The following is an 11,204-nucleotide window of genomic DNA, read 5'->3' on the forward strand; positions in this document are numbered from 1 at the left end:
TAATAGAAAATCAAATACTTTAATGAAATTAGGGAGCATGAGAGTAACAGCTCAGATATACCACTAGAACTGATACTACTGGGCTGTGGGGGTTTTGCTATGTTTTTTTTTTTTTAATGCTCTGTTCTTCAACAAGCATGCAGATTGACAAACTACTAATTCTTCAGAGTGTCAAAGATCCTGAGTAAAGAATTTCAAACCACTTAAAATGAATATATAGGAAATGTCTTATGAGCTGGTGGCCTGCACGCAGCATTGCACAGATAAAAATATACTACTCTCAATACACAGAGCTAAATACTTTCACATTTATCAGAATTTTCTACACAAGTCTTTTGATAGAATTCAAGTTTTGAATTTTCTGTATATATCTTCCACCTGTATTAAACAAATGCTTATTTACATTGTGGATAAAGTGTAAAGGCTAGTAAGGCCATATTCCCATACTGTACTGTAACACTGCAAAATATATATACACATATATAACCTAATATAGGCAACAGTTCTAAAAAGTCACCTTACATTTGTACAACATAATTGAATCAGTATGAAAAGACAGCTTTGTTAGCACCAAGCCACTCCAATGGTTTTTACGACCTGTCTTGAGCCTTCTAGTTCCACAGGAAAGGACTGCTGAGCACAGTATTCCGGCTACTGAGCAATGGAGGTCCTGCTTGCAGAACTGGAAGTCCCAAATAACACTCCACTGCACTACGCTACACAAATTACTAAAGAGCAGGCATAGGAGCATCCAGAGACAAGTTCTGCAGTGGTATTAGCTGACACTCCAGCAGAACAGTCACCGAGACATTTACCAAATTACGTCTTTCACATTGTCCTGTCAGTATCTTTCCTTTGGATTCATGATAGTAAGGACAGAATTGCCAACAGCAGAATGGACATTACTCAAGCTAGGTGGTTTACAAGCCAGGTTAACCCTATACTGCAAAGACCCAATGGGGAAGAGCTCCACTGCTTAAGCTCCAAAGGAAAGAACTTTTTGCTTTATTCATCGCCTATGCCTACTGTGGCCAGGATGGTCTCGGTCATAGCGATGACTTGCTCGCTCATAGGAGCGCGAACGCTCGTGCCTATGATTTCTGTAATAGTGACTCTTCTTCTTGTACTTCCCCGAATGGTCAGAGCGCTCCCGGGATCGGCTCCTGGAACGCGATGAACTCCTGCTGCGTGATTTCCGTGGTTTGTGTGTTGAGTATTTGTAGTCTTTTGATTTCTTGTAACTTCTCACCTTGGAACCTTTGTAGCTAGAACTGTGGTTGAACTGTCTTGGAGGAGAGTCACTGCGGCTCCTTGAACGGCTGTGGGATTTCGAACCGCTTGATGTGGAGTAACTTTCACTTTTCCTATGGAGAAAGAACATGAGAGAAAACATATTGTTTTCTTAATATTAAACTGAATTACTCTACATTACTGTTAGCTCCTAAATGTAGTTGCAATACATACATACACACTTTAAAGTACCACGCAGACAAATGCTTCTCACTTATAAAGCCAAGATATGCAAGCATACATTGAGACCAGCCACTTGATTCTGTATTCTCTTGTTCAGTATCCCATGAAAACTTGTGTCCCAGACTTGATCACGTCTGATGATTGCAGAAATACTGATTTTTAGAAATTCATATCCATTTGGAGTATAGCAGTCATGTCTCAGTTTTGGATTTTTTTCCTTTGCTACTGAGAAAATATGCATGAATAGCCAAGAGTAACTGCCAGGCTCAAAGTGCAGCCAGCAATAAGACAAGGGGTAAAACTATTTCTCCTGCTTCAGTTATAGTTATGCTGCACCCAAATGCCCAAGTTGGGAGTTAACGTTCCCTCCTGTCTCTTTTGATTTCTCCTCTATGGGTATCACAGTTAAATGCTGAACTTCAACATCAAAGGCAGTACAGAAAGCAGATTTTTAAAGATGTTTCATTAAAGTCAGATAATTACTAAAACGCAATTTTGAATTCAACACTTAAGAATATGAATCAGCCGATTTTAGCTTCGGTCTTTTTCACATACACCTTAATATAAAGCCATACTTTTATCAGTACACACCCAAACCCAATGGGATAGACTGTTGAAGTCAAACTTGCATTGACTGAGAGGCATCAATTTGTAAAACTACATACAAACTAGATTATTTTGTATTTCATAGATTAAGGTTTTGCAAGAGCAACTGCCAATAGACTAAGGCTGGAGTTAAGAGTTCATTTACTGCAGAAAATGCTTTAACTACTCCAGTACAGTTCAGTAAAACCATCCTTGCCGGAACCAGACAAGGTTGCAGCCACAAACACCCAGCTTTAAATACAAGAGCCCCAAACCAACAGACAAACCCTGCTGCTTGGTGGGCTGTAAGCCGGCTGACATCTGACATGTCCCAATATGCTTACGCTCTCCTTTTTAGTCTATTTGGCACAGGTATGACAAGGTCAGACACTGCAACTCCCTTGACCCATGAGTCAAGACAGTCCAACTCTTCGCCGTAACGCTTCTGGAGCTTTAACTGGCAGTGCATACTGCTATGTTATTTCTGCTCTATTGAAAAACTACCAAATCGTGCTCTGTGAAAGTTCAGTCTGGGAGCTTCTCACAGCGCACCCTTCTTTTACAATAGCACTTACCTGTGCTTAGGGGACGCGGATCTGGATGGAGATCTTGAGTAACTTTGATCTCTACTTCCACTTCGACTTCTGCTTTCTCTTCCTTTCTGAACGCTGCAAGAGACAGCAAACAGTAAGTTATTTGCTTAAAATAGTAATGGGAAAAAAAAAAAGCTTCTTCATTATGAAAGTCTTACCCATTTACTGGGCTGTTTGAACTTGTTCTTTTTGCTCCCTCCATTTTCCTTTTAGCGTTCTTCATTGCCTGAACAGGTAGCGGTGAAGGTTTATTTCCTTTAACCTCTTTTGGAGACTCTAGAAAAACAAGCATTTGTTACTTTATTTTGAAAGTATGAGTAGTGACTGAAAGAAGGACTGAAGCCTCCCCTCACCCCCCTTCATCATCTTTGTATCAGTACCGTATACACGCAATTTGCATGCATGCACGCGCACACACAGCCACCCACAAGAAGTAACGTCTGTGAATTTTTTCAGATCTAATATGAAACATTTCTGCCAAAACACTGTAGTAACACCAGGGAGTTAACTGCAGTAGTAACACATTGCTTTCAAAGCCACTTCGAAGAAGGCAGAACAGCAACTTCCTCTTCTTGCCAGTTATTCAGTATCTTTTAAGAGGTGAACTGAGGAGGAAGATGGTAAATGTTATCTTCTAGGCAAGACATACACTAGACTGGAAACTTTAGGCCAAGTATGCAAGAAAACATTCACCACCCATCACCCAAATGTACTACTCCTGTCAGAGTTCCTAATCCTACCTGTGATTTAGTATTTCTTTAGCATAACATGCCAATTCAAGTATTTGTTTGAGTTTATTGCCAAAACCACATAAAAGCAAGCCCCTGTACTATCTAAATTTAAACTAGCCTTAATTTTAGCCTAATTTGATTTTAGCCTTTATCTGTTTCAAGAAATTACAAAGTTATAATGCTATTCAAACTCTGGCATTTGAATAGTTGCTAGAAGCCAGCTTAAAAAAGGAAAAAGAAAAAACACTGTATGTGCATCCCAAAAGGGTAAACACATATTTAAGATGAGAAAGTTACTAAAAAGAAGTTGTCCACTACTTACCATTTTTCGGTACAGGGGAAAATCCTGATGTGTTATCCAAACTTGGGGCTCCCTCAGGTACCAGACCTTTAGCTTGTGCTTTTGCCTCTTCGATAGCTAATTTCTTCTTTTCCACTTTACTTTCCAGATCAGATAAATCAACCTGCGAATACAGGAACAGTGCTTTTAACAAGACTTAGTAAACTAGACTTTCTCCTTACTCACTTTCGGGGCAGGGTGAATTCTAAAGAGACCCAGACACCGTGACTACTATCCCACTCTGCTCAATGTACCAGGCCTGCAGCTAGTTTCAAACGGGATGAGGTTTTCCAACTCATGTTCTAAGCAGACTTTAACGAATGCTCACTATATGAAAAAGCAGCAAACCTTTTTCCGAGTATAGAGTTGCAAAATTTTTAAGCAGATTTCTTGAATCTCTTCCTCTGTTGCTCCAAAGAGTAAAAACCAGTGTGGACGATTAGGAAGTGGTATCTGAAAGGGAGGGGAAGATGTGCTCAGTTTTCTGCTTCTATTAAAAGACCTATCAAACTTGAAATTAATGGAACTGTATGCTCACCTCCAGTGTCCTGGCTGCAAGGTAAATACATGCACAGGCAATGCTTTCTGGCTGGAATCTTACAAAGACATCTGTTCTCAGGCTATCATTCATGTAATTCCTGAAAGACAGGATATCAGCAAAGTTGCATGGAACTGCAAAGTTGTTTGGGGTTTTGAGGGCTTTTATTGTTTTTACTTCTACAAGGACTATTTCTTTCTGCATTCAGTTACTAGACTTTACTCCTGTAAATTTGAAAAAAGTTGAATAATTTTACTAAGAAAAAAAAAAATCCCCCAAGGGGAGGGATCTGTGACAGAAATTAAGTTTGACTGACTGACTGGCTGCTGAAAATTCAGTTGTGAAAAGAGAACCAATTTTAACTTCACTTTTCCTTCCGGATGTCTACTGGCCTGCTCTCATGCAACAGACAAGTTATTTTCATCAAGACAACATACGATATAGTCTGAAGTACTCAGTTATAGACTTTTAGGTTCACATGTTTCTCTGCAATAGGGCTGAACCCAGATGGTTTCCTGAAAGCTGCGGCTTCTCTAGTAGTTCTCCCATGAAAATGCAGTCCGCTTCAGCACGCGTCAACTTCCACTGGAGAATTAAGGGGTCCTTTTTCCTTCAGAAGCATTATTTTCCATCCAGAACAGAATTCTTTTTGATGCAAAAAGCAGCCACAGAAGAAACCAGGATGTTTGGGAACATCAATTCAGCAGAATACTCAGTATTCAGGCAGATCTCCTCTTTGGCCCATGAAATACGGTTTCCAAATTGTCCCATTTCAGTAAGGTTGCTTAAAATGAATATTCACAGAATGAGAAAACTGTAAAATATTGCATATATTCCAGTCAGTACACTTAAGTATTATCCTTCTAAATCTTAAACACACAAAGTAACTTCCTCTGAATCTGTCAGCTGATGTGCTTAAAACGATCTAGATATTTGAGTACGTATGTCAAGCAAAGTATCAGACAGGGAAAAGCTAAAACTGGACACAATAGAAAGTCCTCAAAGTGATACGCCTTCTGAAAGTAGTAATTAAGCATGTGGGTACCCAGTATACAAGGATTCACTAAGCCCCAAGGCATCCAAAGCAGAGACCACAGCCCAGGCACTTGTAACCAGTTTACACAGGATAGACAAAGGGAACTCAAATCCCAAGAGTATCAAACTCCCACCTGCCCCAGTTATCTTACACTCTACGTGACAAGCAACTGCTACACCAGACAAGCAATGCTAAACATCAGCTCATCTTTCTGGGAGAAAGGAGCTTTAAAACCCACTTTTCTTGTCCCACTACAAAGAGAAAACAACCCTTTCGGCAAAAGAAGCAATAAAGAAAAAGTGGTGCTTCAAACATCTGGAAGTCGTACAGCCTTTTTTTAATTTGCCAAATTGAAAAAACACACCTGCTTCCAACTTTGGCCTCTGCATATTTTCCCTGTGGGCTCAGAATCAGACACATGAGGAAATGAATCCTTGTCACAGTATTTTAAGAAAAAGGTATTGTTGTAAAAATGAACGTGTCAAAAAACAATTATACTGGCTATCCACCAGTTTTCAGGTACTGAAAGCAACGAGCATCAGTACACAAATATGTTATTTTAACATTTGAAGCACTTCTCAGTTGAGGTAATTTCCTCCCACCTCCTCACCTACCCCTCCTTCCACAACAAAGTAGAAAACTGGTAACGAGTGGTCCGTAACTCACATTTCAGTACTTCATGCAATGGGAAGTTTCTCTAAGTCCCAAGTATTATATTTGACTCCAAGCTTCACACATCTACTCAAATATTTTCTAACTAGATTACAAATGGATATTAGATTTCAGTTTCTGTTGTGTTAATTCATCCCTTTAAGACTTAAATCCCACATTAATTTGCTTTATCATTTAAGAATACATCATTATAACAGTTATAGAACTATAACATTAAAAAAAAATCTTTCAGAACTTCAACAATCAGTTTATAAAATATACAACAGTCAAAATGCACAATAAAAATAAAAGTCAAAAAGTATAATCACAAGCAGCAGTTGGCCAGTTACTATACTATCATGTATATACCACCTGTCTAGAGTCAGCCTTCTCTTTGTAGAGCCTGCTTTGGTTTGACTGAAGACGGCAGCTATCCCTGCACCATACCGCTTGGGCAGCAGAGGAGAAGTCTTAGTCACTTACCCTCAGAGGCTACCCTTTGATTAAAAGAGTACAGAAAAGAAAAGTCAAAACTGGTTCTCTACACACGGGTCACAGTACCAGACAGTTCAGTCAGCAGAAATATGATCTTTGGATTCACTAAAGGTTTTTAAACCACAGTATTGTTAAAAAAAACATTATTGTCTAAAAGCATTAGCTATTTGTTAAGTTTAAAACCTGGAATTTTACATAAGCTTCCCATCCCCAAGCAAATCTTTACTGTAATAAGAGTCACAAGGCAGAGGACATTTCTTGGTAAGCATGAAAACATTGAGTTTATCCGGTCTCAGAAGGTGACATCTTGCATTATCCATATAGATAAATAAATTTTATCTGTGCTGAATTTTTGATAAACCTATAGTCAAGCTCAAGCCCTGGGAAAAGCCATTTCCCAGCACTGCTAACAGACTTTAACTACACGTAATTTTCTCTGAAGAACAAAAAAAACCCAAGGAAACACTATAACCCACTCAACATTTTCCCTTCAGCTGAAAAGTAAGAGCAGAGAGGAGGGAAGTGAGAAGTCAGGGTGGAAAGCTACCTTACCATTAAAACAGTGCCTCTAACTTAAGAGGCCGATCAACATTTGGGTAGTAGTTTGGGGCACGCCAAGAAACACTGGAGCTGTCTGGTGTGACCCACAATCATTTCTGAGCAATGTTGCCCAGAGTGCCTCAAGTGACATATTTCTGCTACTGCCCCTGCTGGTCTCTTATAACAAAGAAAAATCAACTTACCATGAAGTCTGGACCAGGTGTTGGTTACGTTCACATTCTAATACCTGAAGGTACATAACGATTATCTGGAAGATATGGGTTATTGAGTTATTAACAAGAATCTTGAGAGCCACCTGTTTATTTCAGAGGGACATCCACGAGGCATCTGTTATTCTCTTTCAAGCTCTAAAACACTCCACATGAGAGAGCGTTTGCAACATCCCCAGTGTTTATCCACACAGCTTCTGCACTCCAATGCAAAAGCTTCCACAAGTTGACACTCAACCAGATCTGACCTTCCTAGCTCTCCGTCTTCTGAGCTCAGCCATCATGCTATTCATCTAGATGTCTCGTCTTCACCTGTTTTCAAGCTAGGTATGTTCTCCTATACAATTCACGATTCCTTTTTAGCTGTAACTTGGGAGAAAATATTGCTAGCTGCAATAAGCAGTAACAGAAGTATAACAGTATTTGCAGAGAATGTGTTGTGTGCCACTGTTTTATTCAGTTCTAGTTTTTTTTCTTAGGTTTGAAAGGAAAACAAGGCAGCAGATAAAAAGACTACTCTAATAGCAAAACCTCATACCAATTAACAAACAAGTACAATTATCCTCTGGGGTACTGATAACATGAGTGAATTCTGAAAGTCAAGTAGGATTAAAAAGACCGTAAGACAGCAGTAATTTTTCAAGGAAGAACGAACGAGATCCCAAGTTCTGCTGGCACAGGAGTAGGAGGTGATTTTGCCACACTCACCTACTACTTAAGGCACAATGCTAACAGTACTAAAGCACCAACTTCAATATTTGCAATAGTTACATCCTCCAAGTATCATCCTAGTCTGATGTGTAATATGAAATATTGAGAATTGTCTCATTTCTAGTCAAGCCCCGAGTGTACTTTTTAAAACAGGAAAAACTCATATAGGTTTAATAACCTCAGCATGTTTCCACAAGGACGGATCATGACGCACAGCATTTCTGGTAACAGGATATCACAACCCTCAGTCTCCAAATTTCTTTCTGCTTAAGAATCTTCGTTTAGTTGACATTTTCTAACACCAAAGCTACCTACTTATATAAACTGACTTCAAGGAACACTTAGCATGTGCATCCACCTCCAGTCGCCATTCAGCAGTGATACAAGCCCAACTAGTAAGAATCTCTTAAATGAGAAAGAAGACATCGGCATCATAAGCAGCTAGCTTTACTGAATTAACTAGCATTACCATGTACGAACTATGCATCTTCCACGCAGTTAGACAGTCTACTCAAAGCATTTATCGCATATGAAACTGATGATAAAGTTAACTTATACAGTACAAACCTTATGAGGGTGCTTTACATGAACACAAAATCCCAACTCCTTTAACACTCTTCTTTCTGCCTTAATAATTTGGTTCTTCAAGTTCACGTATTCTTGATCCAGTATAAGAGGCACAGGTTTTCTGCAAGAGAGTTTCATATTCTGAAGAAGATAATCTTAACCTCAAAGAGTACTTGTATGCAGGTTAAATTGTGCTCGTGTAAAAGTAAGAAGCAACGCTATTTATAACACCAAAAATATTTACTTAATAAAGCGGGTCAACTCACTTTTCTCCTTCATGAGATCTCTTCAAGACGTTCCCTGATTTATGAAACAGGGAATGATACTATCATCGGCCCATGAACTTTAATAATTAAAATACAACAAAAATTATTTCAAAGTCTAAGCTTACTTTTTTTCACGTAGATGTCTAAGGCGATGGAACACGTTAATTACATCCCTTATGCGCCTTGGTGCTTCTTCAATTTTGGATGCCAGATGAACACAGGCCATTGACACATGCTGAAATAGAAGTATTGCAACATACTGATGTTTTGCTCAAATCAGGAACTGATCGCCTCCAACAGCTTAAGGAGGGATAACAAGAGAAAACAGTGGTAAAACAAGGAAATACTAGAAATTTGACAAAATCAGTACTATGCAGCTTTATAAAATCACGTTGCTTGAGAAGTAAAATCTACAGGCTAGTTACCAACACTCTGATCACATCTAAGTTGACAATTTGCCAAAACAGATCAAAAATTAGATAACATTTTTAGCTATAAACATCTTTTAATATTTTCTTACCTCCATGGAATGCTTCACGAAAGACTTGGTATAAAAAAAACGTTGAAATAGCACCTGTCCTGTAGCCATAGCCACCTGAAAAAGAAGTAACCACAACAGGTATTAACAAAACAACTACCAATTCCAAAACAAAATTACCTAGCATGATTTCAACAGATTTAAGACCCAGAAGACTAGCTAAGCTATATTTAATATGGAAGTAAATTCAGTGGTATCCAAAGAAAACTAGCACCCCTACCTCAGTAACGAATTAAGAGGCCCAAAATGTTATCAATACCACAAACACTGTAACTCAAATACATACACTAAATCACAAACTTCTTTCATGAAGTATGAAAACATACTCCAAATTAAATAAAAACAATAAAAAAAATACTCTAAGACATACACTAGAACCCAATAAAAGTGAAAATTATGACCAGAAAAGCGTTATTTTTTCAGTGCGGGTGGAAGGGAGGAAATCTAATCATATTACATTTGCTTACACTTGGAAAGCCATTTCAGCAGCTCACACTCGGTAACTAGAAGACGGCCTGGGAAGTTTTACGCTCAAAGAGCAACGAGCTCGCCAGGAAACAAAACCTTTCCGAGGTCGCTACAATTCAAAGGACTCCAAGAAGCCCTTCTTTCCGCAATCCCCGACCTCAAACGGAGGAGCCCCCCTCTCCACGAACCGAGGGGGCGGCGGAGGAAGGCGGTTACATCAGCCGCTTCCTGCTGCCGGCCGGGCGGGGAAGGCCGCAGGCCCCGCGGCTCTCCCGTCCCAAACGCCGGCCACACGGGGCACCTCCCCGGCCCTCCCCGCCTCCGGAACTGCGAGTGCCGGCTCCGGCGGGCCGAGGCCTACCGAACAAAGCTCTCCCTCGGCGGGGATCGCGGTCCCCCGAGCCCGCCCGACCGCGGCCTTCTTCCCCGGCCCCCCCTCCCCGCCCGGCCCGGCCAGGCCGCGGCCCAGCCCCACCTGCGGGAGACGAAGCAAGATGCCGGCCGCTTGGATGAGCTCGCAGCCGGTGACCCGTAGCTCGGTCTCGGTGTCGGGGTCGAGGCCGCTGCTCATGGAGGGGGTGAAGCGCAGCGTGTGCTCGGGCAGCAGGCAGTTCTCCAGGGTAATCAGCACCCCGGAGTACAGCCGGTCCCCGATCAGCACCGCCCCGGGGCCCGGTACCGGCGCACCGCTCCCCACCGGGACGGATCCCACCGCCGTGGTGCCACCAGCTTGAGGCCCCGCCGGGCCGCTGCCTCCCACCGCTATCACAGCCGCCGCGCTGCCCGACCCCGCCGCCATTTTGTGGTGGTGCCGCCGCCTCGCCTGGCTCCGCTCTCCTTCCTTCCCCACCGGGCGGCGCCCCGCCCCGCCCTTCTCCACCTCCCGTCGTCGCCTATTGGTGGAACGCGACGAAGCGACGATCGCCGATTGGCCCGGCCGCCGCGAGCGTTCTGACGCTTTGCTTCCCCCCTCCCCCCACCCCGCACCACAGGCTGAAGGGAGCAGCGTGACGCACCGGTTGGGAATTTGAACGAGACCGGAAGGGGCGGGACTTCCGGCGCGCGCCACCTCCCTCCGGCGCGACGGGGTGGCCTGGGCCTGGCGGAGGGGAGCGGCCTCCCCCGAGATCCCCCCGGGCAGGGGCAAAAGTCACCACTTTGACGGCTTTTCCAAGAGCAGTTACCAAAAAAATATCTTTATTAATAACAGAAAGTGTCCGCACGCTGTGTATGTCATTAGCATTCGAACTCCTACAGGCCTGACTGACCACCGTTTCGCACCCGCCCCGTCCTCCTTCTGGAACCCTCCTGAGAGGATTTTGTTCCACAGCTATAAGCGCAGCAGCCGTCAGTGAGCGACTTTGCAGTACAAGGTCCTCTTTATAACATGTATCTGCAGGCTCTTTTAATATCAATAGTGGTGTACGATACGTGAAAATATC

General features: G+C 42.2%; 1 protein-coding gene across 2 annotated transcripts; it reads right to left on the reverse strand.

Moving 5' to 3' along the window:
* CCNL2 (cyclin L2) lies at nucleotides 1-10,561 on the reverse strand (the record flags this gene model as incomplete). Of its 2 annotated transcripts, XM_082493419.1 has the most annotated exons (11): nucleotides 1-1,364; nucleotides 2,634-2,726; nucleotides 2,810-2,927; nucleotides 3,705-3,846; nucleotides 4,071-4,175; nucleotides 4,261-4,360; nucleotides 7,186-7,250; nucleotides 8,491-8,611; nucleotides 8,882-8,991; nucleotides 9,277-9,351; nucleotides 10,238-10,561. In XM_082493419.1, 11 exons carry the CDS (start codon nucleotides 10,559-10,561, stop codon nucleotides 1,010-1,012), a joined length of 1,608 nt encoding a protein of 535 aa, XP_082349545.1. In that variant the 3' UTR covers nucleotides 1-1,009. The 2 variants fall into 2 exon arrangements, with proteins under 2 accessions (XP_082349545.1, XP_082349546.1); XM_082493420.1 differs by lacking the exons at nucleotides 8,491-8,611; nucleotides 8,882-8,991; nucleotides 9,277-9,351; nucleotides 10,238-10,561 and having other exon boundaries at nucleotides 4,261-6,444; nucleotides 7,186-7,200.
* Nucleotides 10,562-11,204: the final 643 nt, after the last annotated feature.

The sequence above is a fragment of the Vanellus vanellus genome, assembly GCF_965231255.1.
Source record: "Vanellus vanellus genome assembly, chromosome: 20".
NCBI classification, from domain to species: Eukaryota; Metazoa; Chordata; class Aves; order Charadriiformes; family Charadriidae; genus Vanellus; species Vanellus vanellus.